Source organism: Anolis carolinensis, chromosome 3 (genome assembly GCF_035594765.1).
Source record: "Anolis carolinensis isolate JA03-04 chromosome 3, rAnoCar3.1.pri, whole genome shotgun sequence".
NCBI classification, from domain to species: domain Eukaryota; kingdom Metazoa; phylum Chordata; class Lepidosauria; order Squamata; family Dactyloidae; genus Anolis; species Anolis carolinensis.
The window spans coordinates 138,500,567-138,521,013 of NC_085843.1; the positions used below are offsets into that span (position 1 = coordinate 138,500,567).

General features: G+C 38.6%; 1 protein-coding gene across 1 annotated transcript in view; it reads right to left on the minus strand.

Moving 5' to 3' along the window:
* Nucleotides 1-20,447, minus strand: part of abcc4 (ATP binding cassette subfamily C member 4 (PEL blood group)) — a 196,885-nt gene that overhangs the window by 165,060 nt on the left and 11,378 nt on the right. The window contains exons 2-4 of the mRNA XM_062975517.1: nucleotides 10,757-10,867; nucleotides 9,177-9,297; nucleotides 7,368-7,598 (exon numbers count right to left, since the gene is read on the minus strand). Coding sequence (XP_062831587.1) covers nucleotides 7,368-7,598; nucleotides 9,177-9,297; nucleotides 10,757-10,867 — 463 coding nt within the window. The remainder of the gene's footprint in view (nucleotides 1-7,367; nucleotides 7,599-9,176; nucleotides 9,298-10,756; nucleotides 10,868-20,447) is intronic.

Genomic DNA, 20,447 nt, shown 5'->3' on the forward strand with positions numbered 1-20,447 from the left:
TATATTGTATGTACATATAATTTGTAAGCCACTCTGAGTCCCCTTTGGGGTGAGAAGGGTGTGATACAAATGTAGTAAATAAATGCAGTAAATGAATAAATAATTAATAAATACATTTTAGACTTAGGCTCGCCCAAAGTCTGAAATGACTTGAAGGCACACAACAACAACAACAACAACAACAACAACAACAACAACAACAACCCTAATTAACTTGACTATCTCATTGGCCAGAAGCAGGAGCATACTTCCCATTGAAATCCTGATAAATGTATGTTGGTTAAAATTATTTTTATTTTTAAATATTGTATTGTTCTTTCGTTGTTGTTGTTGTTGTTGTTGTTGTTGTTGTTGTTGTTTTTGCACTACAAATAAGACATGTGCAGTGTGCATCGGAATTTGTTTTTTTTTCCCCTTCAAATGATAATCCGGCCCCTCAACAGTCTGAAGGATTGTGGACCGGCCCTCGGCTTAAAAAGTTTGAGGACCCCTGATCTAATACATTTAGATAAAAGGCTTAGGAATATGATGTCTGGCTTTAAAATGCCCTTTAACTTTCCCCAACCTCAAAGCCACGTGTTCTATTGGGTTGCAATTCCCATTATCCCCAATCCACATGGCGGACAATCAAAATGATGGGAGTTGTCATTCTAGGGACCCAAACTGAGATAAACTAAAGAGTATCAACCAGTATGTAAAAAAAATATAACTGATCTTCATTCATTGATTCAATGAACGGCAACCATAATGCTGAGATGGTCCTCAATTAAAATCAGTGACATTCCTAATGTAAGAGGATAAATCAATTACTTTTCCATCAAAAGCAAGGTCCAAGTTTAGCTAAGAATTTCAGCTGAGAGAGAAGACAAAGAAGACTCTACTCATGCCTGCAATAATGTTAACTACGCCAACACAGATAGTGGCAGCAGAAGATAGAGAGCTATGGAAACAGCCTGAGTTTGTTAGGTTCTCTAATGCAATTTTACAATAGCTCCTGAAGGAAGCATACAATAAAGCTGCCTGTCCTAGAAAAACCCCTTTCCCTCAGGCATAGATAAGTGAAACCATCGAAGAAACAGGTTGATCAAAGCCAATACGTTGTGTATGTCTTCTCTCACCACTACTGTCCAACCTCTGAAAAAGTGCAACCATAGCATGGAAGGAGGAACATGACGCACAAAGAAGACATTGGCCCAGGTTCCCTCCTTCAGAGTGATCCCAGCCAAGCCGGGCTTAATAATCCTCCTTATTCTGCGATATTAGGTGGGGGGGGGGGGTCGTGTCAGGAGCGACTTGAGAAACTGCAAGTTGCTTCTGGTGTGAGAGAATTGGCCATCTGCAAGGACGTTACCCAGGGGACGCCCTGATGTTTGAAGTTTTACCTATCCTGTGGGAGGCTTCTTTCATGTCCCCGCATGGAGCTAGAGCTGACAGATGGGACCTCGCCCTGCTCCCCGGGTTCGAACTGCCGACCTTTCAATCAGCAGTCCTATCGGCACAAGGGTTTAACCCGTTGTGCCACTGGGGGCTCCTAGCAATATGAGTGACTATATTGTTTAAGTGAGCTCTCTCCAAACTGTGTAGGGAGGTCAGAGATCATCTTCCCCCAACCACTTGCCAACTACAATAATGCAAACTACATGTTTCAGGTGTAGCTTCAGACCTGTTTTTTTGTTGCCTATTGTTCTAATCTATTTGCACAGACAATATAACATTTGGGTTGTTGTATGTCTTTCGGGCTGTGTGGCCATGTTCCAGAAGCATTCTCTCCTGACGTTTCGCCCACATCTATGGCAGGCATCCTGCCATGGATGCCTGCCATAGATGTGGGCGAAACGTCAGGAGAGAATGCTTCTGGAACATGGCCACACAGCCCGAAAGACATACAACAACCCTGTGATCCCGGCCATGAAAGCCTTCGACAACACAATATAACATTTATTTAACACATGATGACTACTTATTTCTGTAAATATTTATATCCTGCCCTGAACCTGAAGCTCTCAGAGCAGTGTGCCAAAACATCCATCTTAAACAGCTGAAAAAAGATTAAAAGTATGCTAAGTCATATCAAGCAGATTTTCATTGTCAAGGGAGAAAATGAAAAGCAAGCGCGACTCCAAAATACAATCAGTAATGTTTTTGCGTCTCTATTTTGCTCTAGCATACAAGAGAATTTCTTAAATTCACACTCCACTTTTGGCTTATACTTGAGAAATCAGAATAAGTTTTTCCCCAACACAGCTATAACATCAGAAACTGTAAAACTGCAGTTTTGAGTTACTTTGTTCTTTTCTAAGCTGTATACCTGTGAGTCTTGAATTCCTGCGTATAAGGAGACATACATTTCAAGGACTACGGCTTTCTGAAGAATTTGTTTTGCATAAAATGAAGGTCAAGAAGTTTGAGCAGATTATCTGTTTGTACTGACCTCTCAGCAATGCTGCTATACCAATCTTTTGAGATGAAAGCTTCTTACTGTACAGATTGACACAATGGTGTATTGTCTGAATACTCTCAGTACAGGTCGATATGTAGCTGAGAAACACCATGTACTTCTAGTCCTTGGCGTTCAGGTCACTCATAAGAAGCAATTTCCCCACATAATTCACTCTAGTCAAGTTCCTGTTTGTTGGGAGGTTTTGTTTGTTTGGTTGGTTGGTTTGGTGTTTTGAGTTTTAAACTCTGAGATGTCATAGAAACCCATTTTCCATGACACACCATATTAAAATTAAAATAATTTATTCAGTAAGAAGTTGGAAGACTTTGAAATGATGGCAATGAGATGGAGCTGGTTTTAAATATTGTTGGGTTTTAATATTGTTTTACCATGTACTGTCGTTTAATTTTTGTAAATGTGATTGCTATGTATTTTAAGTTGATATTGTCTTATGTTTGAATGGCATTGAATTGTTGCCGACTGTTAGCTGCTCTGCGTCCCTCTACAACAGGATATAAAATAAAATAAAATATTCAGTCTAGGACAGTGGTTCTCAACTTGTGGGTTCCCAGATGTTTTGGCCTTCAAACTCCCAGAAATCCTAACAGATGGTAAACTGGCTGGAATTTCTGGGAGCTGTAGGCCAAAACACCTGGGGACCCACAGGTTGAGAACTACTGATCTAGAAGATCCTCTGGTAACCATAATTCAATTGTTAACACAATACAGAGAAACCGCAGGTTGTAAACTTAATTAACAGAAAATACCATGTTGACAAAGAATATAAGATAAGATCTGTTAAAGATAGAAGAGATACTTAATTTCAAAATGGAAAAAGACTGATATACCGTATTTACTCAAATCTAATGCTCACCTTTTGTGGCTAAATTACCTTCCCAAAATTAGGGTGCACTCACTCACTCTCCCCGGATTCAAACCGCCGACCTGTCGGTCAGCAGTCCTGCCAACACAAGGGTTTAACCCACTGCGCCACCAAGGGCTTCATTGATCCAGAGTAATTAAAGTGGATTTATTCTACAGCATAGATGTACCCCAAGGTTTTATTTTCCATTGCTGAAAACTTTGGTGTTCTAACAATTTTCTTTTTAAAGAAGGAATTCTAAGCAGGCAGCAACTGTAATGCAGACCTTTATTGGCCAAATTAGAAAGATTGCACTTTTGCTGCTGCGCATTACATTTGCCAGCAAATACTTTTTTTGGTTTCAGGGGTTTGAACATTGAGGTTTGCATTAGAGTCAATGGCACATTAGATTCAGGTAAATTCAACTTCCAAGATAACTATAAGAAAACTTGGAATGAGATAAAACAGGATTTTCACAGATGGACTAAAATGAGTGTGTCAATGTCGAGAATATTGGCAAGGCAGATTAATATTTTACCTAAAATGCTCTTAGTTTTTCAGATAATTTTGGCAAATGAAGTGCCCTTCAAAATTGGCAGATGGATATGTCAAAATGTATTTGGCAAGGGAAAAGCCAATGATGAGATTTAAGGTTATCCAATATGATAAGAAGAGATAGTCTTGGACTATATTTCTCTACTTGTTCTTTAGTTTGGCTGAAAAAGTATAATGTTAAATAGCAAGAGATTGTTGCAATTGCAAGTATGCTTTGAATCCTCAGATTCCTTAGAATTCTGAAATAAGGTCTCTCAGTCCTAAATTTTAACTTGAGTGCAAGAAAATTGTGCTCAGGCTGCAATGGCTATGTATAAATGGTTTGTATAAAACCCAAAATGGCAAACCTCTGATTCATTACCACATACAAACTCGTCCTACTTTAAAAGCTGTATGATTATTTTGCCACTTGTAGAACCTTGAACAGGACAAGAATGAAAGACAAACAAATGACAAAAAGAGAGGACTGGCATGACAAACATTATTTTCTTGGTAGGTGGCCTACTGCTACCACCCCAGCATTTTCTTTCACTCGCTATCCATGATATCTCTATCTGTTCACTTTTCTTTCTTTCTTTCTTTCTTTTTTTTAGGGCTGCCAGCCCTCAGGGCATCTAGTTTTTGTGGGTCAACTCCAAGTGGAGACAAGTGCATTTTTTCTAGTTGTGGTTAGATTTTTGGAAAGGCGTAACTTTTAGAAACTTTTGGAGAACCAGAATCTCCACTGCCATTTGGAAGAGTGACCCTCTTTCGAGATCAACTGGCATTCACACTATTTTAAATAATCATAACCTTTTTGTAAAGTATGAGCTTTCTGAGAAGAGTTAAAAGCTTGCTTGAGACAATCTTCTCCTTAGTGGTAAATATCCACTAGTACAGTGTTCCCTCACTTATCATGGGGGTTAGGTTCCAGGATCACCTGCAATAAGTAAAAATCCACGAAATAAGGATGCTATATATTTATACATAATTTTAGTAGTTATACACTATTTTAAGTCTTTATTAACCAATCATGTGTTGATAAATCGCCTCCTTCTCTTCCCGTTGCCGCTTGGGCTCCTTTTCTCTCCCTTTGGCTTCTCCTTCCTCCCTTCCTTAGGCTGTAAATTGTAATTTTTTATGATTTATAATATTATTTTAGAGTTTATTGAAAAATCGCAAAACAGCGAATCCGCAAAAAGCGAACCACGAAGTAGTGAGGGAACACTGTATTCATGCAAGGCAATTTAGGTTTCTCAGTTGTTAGACTGATATCAGTGGTTTTCTCTTTGAACTGTTAGGAACAAAGATATGCCAATGCATAAAATATCTAGCAGATCTTCAGAAGTGTTATTTCAGTTGCCCAAAAGACATCTCCTCTCCCATAAAATATATTGCTTTTAAATTATGCTCTCAAGAGACCAAAAATAAGTATGTAGTCTTCATTAAAAGTTAACACAGTTGATTTACTTACAAAACTTCATGTACTTAGCATACAGGCACATTGCTTATTGGTTCAAAGTTTAAACAGTCTGTTCTTTAAGCATTCTGTTTTAGTCTCTTCTCTTTTGCATACAGACTAACACCCTATTTCCATGCATACTGTACTCAACTAACTTCTAATGCATACTGACTACTATACTGTACTCAACTATACTGCATACATACAGACTTCTAAAATGGAGTCTCAGTCTGAATAGTCCCTGATCTGGTCATATGGTCTGAAGTCTCTCCCACAACCTCAAACAACATAGAGTCAAGGGAAAAACTGCATACCAATATTTACATACAATATAGTAAGCAATCTCAATCTATATATATAAAAGAGTGATGGAATCCTGGGGACCGCCAAAACAACAAAACCAAACCCCCCACAACCTCAAAAATTGACAACACAACCCATCATCCACGCCTCTAGATTGATACAATAAAAAGAAAAGAAAAATAAAGTCCTAATTAGAGGGAGAGGAATAATTGTTTTTATCCAATTGCTGCCAGTTAGAAGGCTAAGCTCCGCCCACTTGGTCTCCTAGCAACCCACTCACCCAGGGGACAGGCAGAGTTAGGCCTCACTTAGGCCTCTTCCACACTGCCTATAAAATACAGATTATCAGATTTTAACTGGATTAGATGGCAGTGTAGACTCAAGGCCCTTCCACACAACTATATAACCCATTTATAATCTTATATTATGTGCTTTAACTGGATTATCTGGGCTCCACACCTTTACCCTTTACCTTAACTACCACCAATTCCTCAATACTTTATTTCCCATACCACCATACTTTGCCACAGCAACGCGTGGCCGGGCACATCTAGTTATATATATATAACAAATAACTAGTATAGGAGGCTTGCAAAAGGTTGCTATTTCCAACAGGATCAGCCTCAGACTGTGCAAATTCCCAGGTCTGCTGGCAGAGCTATGATTTGCAAAACTTAATTGATTGGTTACTACGATTTACACAGACTCTCCAGGGTGTGTATTTACTTGAACAGCTTTCTCCTCCCTCCACATTGGTTGCAGCATCAGGACTCACCCTTCACCCTACTTGCATCCACCTTCAGACTAGAAGCAAGTAAGGCTGGTTAAATGTTTCTTAAGATGTCTCCCGAAATAAGTGAGAAGCAATAATCCTCATATTTCACCTTGATCTTCGAACAGCCTCTTTAGTAAGGATCTCTCCTTTAATTCCCCAAAAGAAAAATATGTTGTTTATGGGAGGGGGTGTTTTCAATGTTGAGCATAAACAATTTGGGCTGGGACTTAGTTCATAATGGCTAATGACATCCCCAAGATCTAAGATCTAAGGGTTTTGAGCAAAAACTTCAGGGCCTGGAACAATCCTGAACTGGCAACCTTAGTTTCTTTTCACAGATGTCTGCAAATCATAGCAAGAAGAAACAGCGTACAATAGCCAACAACATTTTTTCCAGCTTTTCTTCAAAATTCAGTCTGCTCCTCCTATCATAAGGATTTGGATCCAGCACAAAGCACAATACCTGAATGCCTTTTGCCTGAAGTTTCACCTACCCAAATCTGACAAAATATAATAATAATAATAATAATAATAATAATAATAAACTTTATTTATACCCCGCCACCATCTCCCCAACGGGGACTCGGGGCGGCTTCCAAGGGACAAAATATGTCCCTTCTAGGACTTTTGTAGGGCCTCCATGATCATCCATGTTATGCTTCCATGGGACATAACCACAGAGTCACACTGAAGGACCTAGCAAATTCTAGCTCATCCAACAAGACTCGATAGTAACTTCTGGCAGAAGACATTCACTTCAATATGCTCCATTCTTATATGTGTTTCCTGTTTCTAAGATAAGTTCTGGAACTTATTTCCTCCAGATATGGGGGAATATACATTTTGAGTGTAATCCAAAATATCAGTGTGTTTAAACCTTCCTCCCATGTATATGGCCAAGGTATATAAGCATTTGTTTTTTTTAAAAAAACTGCAAGATAAGAGCATGCATAAATAAATCTCCTGTTTGTTCACAAAGTGCACTACCTACCTTACGATAAATCATATGGCACATGGCTACTCTCAGCTTCATGCCAGCCCGCTGCACATGATAGAAGTACAGGTGATGAGAGATGGCCAAAACGATAGTACACAGAGACAAAGCTGCTGCAGAGATGTAGGCGTATTTCAAAGCATGCTCATCGTCATTGATGGAGCCAATGTTTTCAAAATAAGCAATCATCATTCCCAACAACACTGGCTGAATAACATGGAATGCTTCCTGAAGATAATAAAGAAGAAGAAAAGGGAGTGGGGCTTTTAAGAAAGTGCAATGAACCCCTTCCACATGCCCCATGTTTGCAGGAATAAAGCCAAAAGAAACAAAAACTTGGCTAAGTAGGACATGACAGCAATAAGATCTGAAACTAGAAACATGTGGTTCACAAATCAGTTTCTTTGTCACTGTGGTGTGATCCTAGTTCTCTCACACTTATTCTTTTTCTCAACTTTATTTGCCAATATGCCAGGTGTCCACACCCTAGCATAAACTGCCAATTACTCAACAGTCTTTTGGAAGTCTGCTAGGTAAAAGTGGAACATCTTACACATCTAAAATTCAAGCAGAAGCTTGTACCTACATATTGACCTATTTCAGGAAAATATTACTTTATGGCCAATGTTCCAAATCCCTCTTTTGTTCTAAAAGACATTATATCTGGTCAGTGAAGACTTAACAGTAAAGAAACAGAGCAATAATATACTATGACTACTATTTCCAAAGTCACTGTCTTGTAACTTGGCAAAGACAATCTGACAAAGAGGAGGTCCTTTTAGTCAGCCTAAGGTTTTTCTCAGGCCCCATCTACACTGCCATATAATACAGTTTCAGAGTGCAATTTAACTGCATTGCATTGGATAACTTGAGTCTACACTACCATATAAGGCAGCTCTATGCAGTTAAATTGCACTCTGAAACTGCATTACAGGCAGTCCCCAAGAGACAAACAAGATAGGTTCTGTAGGTTTCATCTTATATCGAATTTGTATGTAAGTTGGAACAGGTATATTTTAAGGGTAAATTATACAGTAGAGTCTCACTTATCCAACACTCACTTATCCAACGTTCTGGATTATCCAACACATTTTTGTAGTCAATGTTTTCAATACATCGTAATATTTTGGTGCTAAATTCGTAAATACATTAATTACCACATAGCATTACTGCGTATTGAACTACTTTTTCTGTCAAATTTGTTGTATAACATGATATTTTGGTGCTTAATTTGTAAAATCATAACCTAATTTGATGTTTAATAGGCTTTTCCTCATTATCCAGCATATTCACTTATCCAACATTCTGCCGGCCCGTTTATGTTGGATAAGTGAGACTCTACTGTATATGTGTATATATGTGTGTGTGTGTGTGTGTGCGCGTGTGTGTGTGTGTGTGTGTGTGTGTGTATACACACACACACACACACACACTCATTTTCTCTCCCTGTGATCATTGGATTTTGAAAATGTTGGGTTCTCGAAGAAACAAGGACTGCTGATAAACCTTCAGTGAAGACAACTTTTCCACATGATAACTCTTCCAGAAGTGAATTTCCCTTCCTTGGAGTAGATTCCTCCCACTTCCTGTTGCCTCATACCTCCTCTTAACCATGAGTCATTTGTTAGTCAGATGTTTGTAACTTGGGAACTGCCTGTGTAATGGTTACTTTCTATCACTGCTACTAATTCAAAAGTTGTTGGGAGGGGAATTCAGATGTTTTGGGCCAAGGAAAGTGGGTTTCAGGTACATATCTATTTCACGCACGCATTCTCCCTTGCAGCCAGTTAACATTTGGTCTGTTACCTCAATCAGCGTGAAAAATCCCAATGCAAAGTACGATTTCCAATAACAAAGCATGATTGCTTTGGTTAAATGTGGCGTCCTTGCTTCTTTTTTCGCCTTTTGAATCTCTTTATCCCAGTACCTGTAAGATTTTTAAAAGAGTAAAAGTTAGAGGAGAATACTGAGACAAGGAACAAAGAGAGAACTGCATTGAGTCTGTTGTACTTTGGTCATATCATGAGAAGACACAATCAGTAGAAAAAAACAATAATGCTTGGCAAGATACAAGGCAATAGGAAAAGAGGAAGACCTAATTCCAGATGGATAAACTCAATCAAGGAATTCAGAGCCCCGACCTTGCAAGAACTTCAGTAGGGCTGTAAAAGATTGGATGACTTGGAGGTTTCTCATTCACAAGGTCACCATAAGCCAACATCACTTTGACAGCAATTAAAAACCAAAGTTGAGTGATCTCCAATTCCAGAACAAACACGATAATCTTTAAGTGATAAGTGGCATCAACCCATGTGCAAATCTTTCACCACTGTCTTTGTAGATCAAAGAAGACATTAATTTTGGGGAGTAATTTAAATACAGCCTTCAAAAGTTGTAACACACACAACCAATCAGAAAAAGGAAGGGAGAATCAGAGTCTACTGGCCAGAATCTAACTACTGTACAAATGTTAGCAAGTGTAAATCTCTTTACTTAACATTGAGCAAGTCTTAGTGTGGAGGTGGCTGCCTTTGGTTATATTTCCAAGTAGTCTTCTTACCCTTCAGATATAAAGACATGTGGTGCTCATAGAAAAATAGGAGTCATCAAAGTTTTTTACTTTCCCAGCTCAGAGAAAACTTTTCTATCTACTGTAGTTCAAAAACTTTATTTAGGTGTTCCCATCCAGTACATGCTCTACATCAGTGATTCCCAAAGTGGGCGCTACGCCCCCTGGTGGGCGCTGCAGTGATCCAGGGGGGCAGTGATGGCCACAGGTGCATTTGCATTAATACATATATCCTTCTGTTTAATTGCTATTTTAAAAAATTAAAAATTAATTTCCAGGGGGTACTGAGTAATATTTTTTTCTGGAAAGGGGGCGGTAGGCCAAATAAGATTGGAAACCACTGCTCTACATGTACAGCAGAAAAGGGTGATAAGAACAACTCTGTATAGCTAATCCACCCCCTTCTTATTACTTAAAATTTGAGAACCTCCAAGAAAACACAATTCTCAAATGTATAGGAGAACCTCTACAAGTGAAGGACATTTGTGGTCCTCCTCCACACACAAAGGACAACAAGAAGCAGTACGGGAAGAGAGAGACTTACAGCACCAAATTTTAATTATTTCCACCATGAAATAAGAAGATCTATACAAAATTAGTGACACGTTAATGGGACATTTAAAAAATTGAAACCTAAAGTCTGCCCAAAACAAACACTTTAACACACATGCCAAAGTACAAGCAGGGAAGAAACCTGGCACTTCAAAATGTATCCCTTCATATACTTCCAAAAGCTTTGGACAAAGAATGCAATCCTAGCAATTCAAAAGCTCTAAAGAAAGAAGGCCGTGGCTGCCATGCACAATTTTCTACTCACCACTGCAACTCCTCCCCCAGCACCTTAGAGGAATCTTCTGTGAGTACTTTATACATATCATCTTCTTCTAGTTTTCGTTTATGACCAGTAATAAATAATGGATTTAGCCACCTGTTGGATAATAAGACATTTTAAATCAATCCTGGAAGGCCACTTGCAAGGGGTGAATGTTTGTCTGAAGTTTCCCTACAACAGAAGTGGGTCAGGTGAGGTCCCATGTAGGTCCTCTCTGCAACAGGGGGCCAGGGACATCCTATAGCTGTATCCTCTTCATCCCATAATTTAGGGGAGGCAATTAACCACAAACCATACAAAAATACATGGAACCCTGACACTGCATGCACCATTTTATACTACACTAGCTGTGCCCGGCCACGCGTTGCTGTGGCTAGGACTTAATTTTTCTTTTCTTTTTGTTGTATGAACATAGAGGCGTGGATGAGAGGTTGTGCTGTCAATTTTCAAGGTCGTGGGGCATTTAGTTTAGTTGTTTTGTCGGGTGCCGTGATTCTATTACCCTTTTATATATATAGATAATTATAGCACCGTGACTTCACTGGAATCCCAGAATTCCATAGAATACAGCCATGGCGGTTAAAGCACAATCATAGAACTATAATTACGTAGTGTGGAAAGAACCCAGTTTTTGTTTGGTTTTTCTTCTCATCATTTTTTAGGGACTGGTGTAGAATGTTGTGGGTTCTCCAGTGGAAAACTGGTCCCCAGTTTCACAGAGATGGTTCATTCTTGCCCTACAAAAGGCTAGTGAGATTGTGAAGTCATAAACAACTTAGCAAAGTTTTTCAAAGTAGTATTTAAGTAAGGCTAGGTCATAAAACAAAAACAATACTTAGTCTTCCAATTGATTGATTGAATATTTGTAATGATCTCAAGCAGGGCAGGAAAATAGGTAACCACCAGATGTTCTTGGACTGTAACTCCTATAATCATTTACCATTGTGCATGTCAGCAAGGGCTAATGGAAACTGCACTTCAACAACTTCTGGGGAGCCATATATTCTCACCCTCTAGCCCAAAGTTTTCCAAGCATTTCATGACACTTTTTAGACATGCATCATTTCTCAACACAGTTACTCTATTTTACTAACAAATCAAATGTTAAATTAACGCCTTGTAAGAGATATGGACACATGCGGTGCATACATTGTAATTGCGGACACAACAAATCACATGAAAACCTTTCTTTTCTATTTTTTAATATACCATTTATTGTTTTACTTCAAATAGATTGAGGTCTCTTGTTATGTTTACGTGACACACCTACACACTACAGTCAGCACACTAATGTGTCACAACACACAGTTTGGAAAGCTCTGCTATAGACTATACAACTAAGGAAATTACAGAATTGTCTCCATCCACATGAAGCTTTGTGTTCTTTTATATCTTCTGTAAAAGCTCTGCTGAAGACTCATCCACAGTACATGAAATGTCTTTTACTATACAATAATTCTGCAACAGTCCTTCCCTGATACAGTATGTTATGACCCGGTGACCACAGGAATGGTGCAGTTCAAGCAGGGAATAAGAACATCTTTGCTCTCTCAAACAGGTGAGGATTAATTTGTGTTGCGGCTTCTATGCATTACTGATATGTTAACAAGTCTGAGTCCCGTTTTGGGAGAAAAGCAGGTTGGAAATAAATAAATAAACAAATAATAAAGTATTACTAATATTGTTGTATTTAATTTGTCTCTAACATTGATTTTTCAGGGTATTATTTTTATGCTGCTAAATGTACATAGCCTGGAAAAGAGGAAGGTTCATTTTAAGCAACAAAAAATAAAGTGGAAATTTTACATTTCACTAAGTCCTTGGTTCCAAAAGTCATAGTCTTTGCCGCACTGGCTAGAAAATCCAAAAATACAGATCTGAGTAAATTAAAGCAGAACAATCAGAAATGTAATTTACAAGTAAAAGAAAGCCAACTAGTACCTAAGAAAGCCCTAGATAACTGTATTCAATTAAGGCAGTTCAAGAAAGTTGCCCATTCCTGTGGACTGGTGAAATATTAACTGCAACAGAAGCTGATATGACTGTTTTCTCCTTATAGGTCCTCTCCATGGAAGAGGACAAAGGTGAAGGAGTCATCACTTTAGCACTATGAAAGTCTTGTGAGAGTAAAAGGTCAAACAGTAAGCAATTCAAAACTGTTCACATCTTTATCAGGGTTAGAATGAAATAGCCTAGATTGCATCTTTCCATACCCCGCTATCCAACTGCAAAGACCTCTAACTATTTTGGAAGTAGTAAGTCAGGGTATTATGATATGTTGAAAGCCAATTGACTGCATAATTCTAGCACACTCCCTGAAGCATTTCGCCACTCTCTTGGCTCCTGTTTGAAGTAAAGAAATACAATTCCCTTTCCACGTGGCAGGATGCCACTGAGGATAAGCTTGCATCAAAAGCTCCTTGCGGGGACTCTTCATTTCCTACTTGGTTAATGAGTGCCCATGTTCACCCCTCTGATTCTGCTCCCCGGTTCCCAGATAAGTAATTTTCCAACTTGCAACCCTGCATCTCATGAAACAATCAGGAAATTTAGGCACAAAACAGAAATGTGAATAAAGTGTAAGTCCCTCAAGGTTGCCACCTGGGCTTCTGTTCTACTCAGGTTGCCAAGAAAGGAGTGGGGTGTTTTCCCTATTCAGTCCTGTGAGAAGATGCTTTGTATTCGAAAGTCCTTCTGACTTGCTGCCCTTTGGAGCCTTTGGACTTTCAATCACCTTGCGGAGTCTACTGTCACTGAAGTCTTTTTGTTCGCTCACTCATTAGTGGTACTTTCATGCTCACCCCTATTCGGATCTGGAAGAATAAAATGTAGAGCACTTGTGTCCTTTCCCCACATGAGGTATGCCCCTCTGCTAAGTCATTGCCTCTCTGGTAACACTTTGCTCGTGGTAGCAGGGATTTTCCCAGAACTTGTAAAAAGCTATATTTTTTCTTTTTCAGACTGCCTCTCTCAAAACTCCCTCCTCTAACCGAGAAAGCTGATTCAGGGATTCTGGGGCAGACAGTCCAAAAATTAACTTTTCCAAGCAATTGATTTTTCCTACTCAAAACTCCCTTGGTGCATAGGGCTTTCATGTATTTCTGAAAATGTAAAGACTGGAGAACTTGTTATTACATGATAACATTTTTCACCATTTTAGCTTTGATATGTTGCAGCTGCAAGTTGCAATCTAGCCCTACAGTCGAAATGCATCCAGCACCGTGGATAGCTCCTTAGGGTTTGGACCCAAATCCAGAGCACATTCACTACTGCTGAGACAGACATCCCCACGTTCAGCCAGGATAAGGGCAAAAAACACAGGAGATGCACACAAAATGTAATGAGACATGACAAATTAAAATAGGGCAGATTTCAGTATGACAGAGCAGGTTCTTCACTCAAACGAGACAACTTGCCAGATGTAACACAGGAAAGAGGAAAACATCAGGTTAAGTTTAGACGACTTGCGCTTTTATATTCCATGAATGAGTGAAATTTCTTGATTTAACTCTTCCTTGGTGTTATTACCAAATTTAGATATTCCAACCTTCTTGATCTTTCTTCAACATAGTTTTGATTAACTTGCTAGAACTGAGATTTTGGCTGGAACTCACCTTCCAGCATGTTTATTTCTCCTGCAAAGTAACTCTAGCTTTGTTTACACTCAATTCAATTCAACTTATTTTGGCCACACACCAGCATGTATTAAATAGGTCATTACTTTTTTAAAAGTTATAAGATTACAAGGCAGCATCAAATAGAAATATGATATAAAATATAATGTATCCCGCCACCATCTCCCAAAAAGGACTCAAGGCGGCTTACAGGAACAGCACATAACAGTGCCATAAAACACATAAAAATACAGGTAAAATTACATCAATATGTAAACAATATCAATTAACATAAAACCACACATTACAAAAATAAAAGACCAACCTCAATTTTAAAAAATAGTCAATAAAACACAGCAATAACTACAATAAAAATGGGTAGTACTACATCCCAGCCACAACCAAATTTCAAACATTAAAGTGCCAGTGTCAGTATCAATTTATTTGGTCCTCTAGATTAATTGATGTCTTGGTCATTTTCAAAAACTTGCCTAAAGAGTTATGTTTTCAGCTCCTTGCGGAAACATTGTAGTGTGGGGACTAGCCTAATATCCCTGGGGAGGGCGTTCCAAAGCCGGGGGCCACCACCAAGAAGGCCCTCTCCTGAGGCGTGGAGGCTGCTCCCTTGAAGCCCTAAAGCCCTTTACTTTCATGCTAGTGCTCCTTCTGGACTCAAAATGCTGCTTGCATGTCAAAGCAAAACCTGGGCTGAGTGCCAGCTCTTAACTCAAAATGCTCTTAAATCGGGGTGTTTTTAAGTAGAGGTAGAGGAACTAAGGGAAAAACGGGGTCTATCCCCATCATGGACTCCTGGCCTCTTTGAGGAACCTGCTTCATTATGCCTAAACAGAGCTAACAGTGGACTTCTGAATCCATCCTCTGCCATGCTATTCAAGGATTATTTCCTTATTCCAATTCCCTCACTTCTACCATTATGAAGACTGTGTTCTCAGCTGGGGTGGAAAACAGGAACATGTTTGGCCAGTCATCTAACATGTTTGTTTTTTTTCGTGTCAGGAGCGACTTGAGAAACTGCAAGTTGTTTCCGGTGTGAGAGAACTGGCCGTCTGCAAGGATGTTGCCAATGTCATTTTGTGACATTAAAAAATGCTTATCAAAATGAATGAGGAAACAACTTTAGGGGAATATATGACCAGATCCATGCCGGCCACATGACCTTGGAGGTGTCTACGGACAACACTGGCTCTTCGGCTTAGAAATGGAGATGAGCACCAACCCCCAGAGTCAGACATGACTAGATTTAACATCAGGGGAAACCTTTACCTTTACCTTTTTATTACCAGATCCAACATCATTTCTAGTTCCTCATAAGCCGTAACAGTTAATTCTTGAGCAAATAGTGTAGAAATTGTGTGAAATTCTCTCTTCTACACTACCCTTAAAGGTATAGGAGCCTTACAGTTTTCACTCTGGCAGCCCAATTCTGAGTGGCTAGATTGATGAATACCATAGAAAGGGCTTCCTCTATAAAACACCTCAATTGTGAAGTGTCCGGCTCTACCTTTCCCCTCCTGGAATCATTGGAATTTCCTTTCTTGGAACTATATTCAAAGGTCCAATCTATCAGTCACTTGGCACTGGGGCATTCTGTGAAGCACAAGTTATGCCAGCCAATGCTAGACAAAAACGGTACACATTAGTATAGCAACAGGAATTTTCACATTCCTTAACAGATGTTCATAACTAAAATAGATCTTGGCCCAAACTTTCAAAAGCAAAGCCCTCAGCCAGTGCACCAACAAATATCAAACTCAACATCCAGTGAATTCATTTTTTCTATAAATCAGCTTACACTAGTTTATACTAGTACACTACAGTACATAACCAAACCTGTAATGCATGCACACCGCAGTACCTAACCATATATGTTTGTCTATCTAATTTATTGATATCCAAAATCAGGAAGGACAAGAATCAGCTACACTGTCATGGAGAATACATGAGACTGAAGTTGGTTTCTTCTTCCCAGTTTCAGGTCCTTACTTGTGTAAATTTTCAAAATAAAGGTTAAATATTAGGACATGCATCTAAACCGCAAATCATGGTCAGAAGTTTTGTTTTGTTTGGGGGAGGGGGCAGTTCCTTATTTCTTGCTGCTTCAACGTGCATTATTGGTTTGAGATGACACACTTCATAGTGTCCTCTTCACACATGCAGTTTTCAGTCAGATGGGTCTTGATACCGTCTTTGAGTCTAGGAATTAATTCAGCCTCATAAAGAATATGAGTTTTCTTTGATGTGGGGAAATGCATCAAGACTTGAGGATAGTAATGCTCTAAAGCTGACATAATCTACAATTAAAGTTAGAACAAACCATTTGAAGTGAGGTAACTGTGGAACACAGGACTGATTCATTAAATACTAGAAAGTACAGTATTCTCATAAACACAGATACAGTATTACAGTGGCTCTGCATTGTAGTATCTGTTTCCAAATAACTACCTAAATTCTGCTTTAACCTGCAAGTAGAAAATGGTTTAGTAGACATGTAATCATCTTACACTGCTGTCCTACATACTACTATTTTTATTACTTAAAATACTTATATGCAACCCTGTATCCAAGCATCTCAAGAAACTCACCAACTAGAACAAGTTCAAACTCTACTCCTTGTTACTCCCCAACAAACTGGCAATCATAAACCAACTTCAGTTTCTGATTTATCCGAAGATCAACAAGCCAAGGGCATTTCCAGATGAGGCTTTTACAGAATAACCATTGTCCTTCCTTAAGGGATATTTACTAGAGAGGGGGGAAATCCAGGTATCATCTTCCATTTGTAACCTTCCTCTTGTCTTCCCATTTCTTCTGCTGTCTTTGAATTAGCTCCTCCCCAAAGCTATTAAAAGACAGAGAAACAGAAGAACTACAAAATGCCTTTTGAAAAACAGCAATAGGAACCATGCATGGTGAAGCACTCCAAGAGACCTGGTTTGAACTCAAAGTCCTGCATGGAGAGATACATTATAAAATATGGACAGACAGAGCTACATGCAACCTTTCTCTCAATCTCTACGGGACATCTTTTAGTTGCTCCAACTCCAGTGAGGGGGGGGGGGGTTGAAGAAATGTCTACTTGTGAGCTCATAGCCAAACACCCAACCCAGATATATACATAATCTATCAAGAAATTGATGTCTCCGGATATCCCACACAATGATGCCTTGGTTCTACATCTGATGCCCCTGCTCTCCACTATTCACTAAATGGCTGAGAGTGGGAGCTACAGCTACTGGTTGTTGCACAAGCTCAGTAGAAAAATGGGACCAAGAATAGGCCTACAAAGATGTAAATCCAACTTATGTACCATAAGTCATAAAAAAGATGCCAGTCAATGCAAAGTTCCCTTCCACATGAGTTTCTTATTACTGAACCAACTCCTACCAGTGGAAGAAGTCAAAACGGAGCAGTCAGGCAGTCTGTATTAGCATACTTGCTTACAAATAGTTAGCATAGGATTCTTTCTCACGGTTTTGTACAAACACAGCTCATTCTATCTGTAAGATTCAATTTTTGATTCAAAGTGCACTACAGAAGACCAAAGCTATAGATATTCTCAGGGAAGTTGATTAAATTAAAAAGTAAGCTTTTCAATTGCAGCTCTTCAAGAACAACTGGATTCAATCCATCAGATGTGCTAATTTTTGAATCCTAAAATCCTAGAGGCCTCATCTTTAAAATGGAAAATTTGATTACAATTGGCCTTCTGTTTCCAGTGATTCAATATCTATTGATTTGACAATCCATGAATTGAAAACATTTTAAAAATTCCCCAAAGGAGATCTTGATTTTGCTGTTTTATATAAGAAATCCTATTTTTCAATGCTATTGTGTATCAAGGAAATTCAGCATCTACCGATATTAGTATCCACAGGGTGGTGTTTGTGTGTGCGTTTTGGGAACCAAATCTCAGCAAATAGCAAAGACACGCTGTATCGCTTACACTTAACAAGTTGCATTCAAAACATTCCATAATTGAGCTACTGTACTGTAAAAGTAAAATCTTCTGAGATTCTGATCATAATAGTAATAACAACAAGACGACTATGTATGGTAAATACAAAAATGAATCCCAATGTACCTCTGCGGGTGAGAGAAAGAAAGTCAAAGCGTAAGCTTTCATGAATTCCAGCCCAAATGCCAACCATAATACTAATATCATTATTCCTACTATTAAATCTGTTTTTTACTGTTCTTGGCATTCTCACTATTCCAGAAACGTTTGCTGCAATATTCCTTGCCCTCTTGGATCTCCTCACCTTTAGTTCATTTATACATACAAGTCACAACCTGAATCATGAGGACACACTATAATGGATTTCTCCGTGTGAACCAACGGAAGTTATGTGGAGCACTGTTCAGCCTAAGCAATGTAAATTTAAAGACTGATTTCTCCCAGTGAAGCCAAAGGTTGGCTGATTCATGCTCGTAAAGTGAGGCAGGGCTGTAATTCAATGGCATGTATAATAGAGGTTTTGCATGAAGGAGTTGCCGTTTTAATTTCTGGAATTAACAAAAAGGATTGTAAAAACTGCTGCCTGAAACCCAAGATAATATCTACCATTGTACAAGATGGATTCAGTACAAGGCAGCTCTCTATTTTGTCCCCATGTCATTTCACTTACTGTATATACTCGAGTATAAGCCTAGTTTTTCAGCCCTTTTTTAGGACTGAAAAAGCCCCCCTCGGCTTATACTCGGGTGAGGGTCCTGATTGGCTTATATTTGGGTTGGCTTATGCTCAAGTATATATGGAACATTTATTATTTTTTTCTATTATTATTGGTATTATTAAATTTATTATTTTACTCTATTTATTATTAATACATTTATTATTTCACTCTGATATTGTTATTACATTTATTATTTTACTCTGTTATTACATTTATTATTTTACTCTGTTATTACATTTATTATTATTATTATTATTACATTTATTAATTTTACTCTATTAGTATTAGAAGGGTACAGAAGCACATTTACATTGAAGAAGATGAGAGTGATGATTTAATCAGAGTTGGACAGTCTTGTCTTAAATTACAGTTGTGTGTAAATATTCAAAAACATTTAACCCACTGATGCCTCAATTAATGTAATTTTATTGGTATCTATTTTTATTTCTGAAATTTACCACTCTCGGCTTATACGCGAGTCAACGTTTTCCCAATTTTTTTGTGGTAAAATTAGGTGCCTCAGCTTATATTCGGGTCGGCTTATACTCAAGTAAATACAGTATTATTAGTCCCCTGCTAACTCCACATTTCTAAGTTTCCTGTACTAAGTGCAGGAGATCAATGTCATAGGCATGAAAAGAGCAGCTACAAACATGCATTGAGAAAGCAGAAATAGAGACAGCTATGGTGTAGGATTGTGTTGTCGAAGGCTTTCATGCCTGGAATCACAGGGTTGTTGTGGGCAGCTAACAACTCTGAACAAAGGATTCCCCCAGGCCAGGACATGAAGCTTGGAAGGCCATTTAATGCAAATCAAGGTGATTAATTACAACATTCACATTGACCTCCAACAGACAAGAGTTCTTTCCCCCACCCTGGACCTTCCACAGATATATAAACCTTCCTTGCTTAGCTTCTCCATATAACTCACAACCTCTGAGGATGCCTGCCATAGATGTGGGTGAAACATCAGGGGAGAACACTTTTGGCAGAAAGCCACAGCAAATCTCCTCTGAATAAATCTTGCCAAGAAAACTCCATGACAGAGTCGTTTTGGCATTTCCATTAAGTCGGACACAACAAGAAAGTACTCAACAGCAACACACTGAGATTAGAAATTTTTTTTTGAAATCCTGAGGAGCGACTATGAGTCCATTTGTACAGTCTTAAGATAAATGAGGCCATGGTCAATTTCAATATAAGGCAGCTTACTTTATTCCTATTGCATCCTTTATTTTAATATATCATTTCTTTCATTCACTTCTTACACTTTAATGCTTGAATAAGATACATGTCAGGCATCCGTTTTCTGAAATTCCTGGGATTTCATAATTTTTTGGGGGGATTTTGCATAATCTTACAGATCAA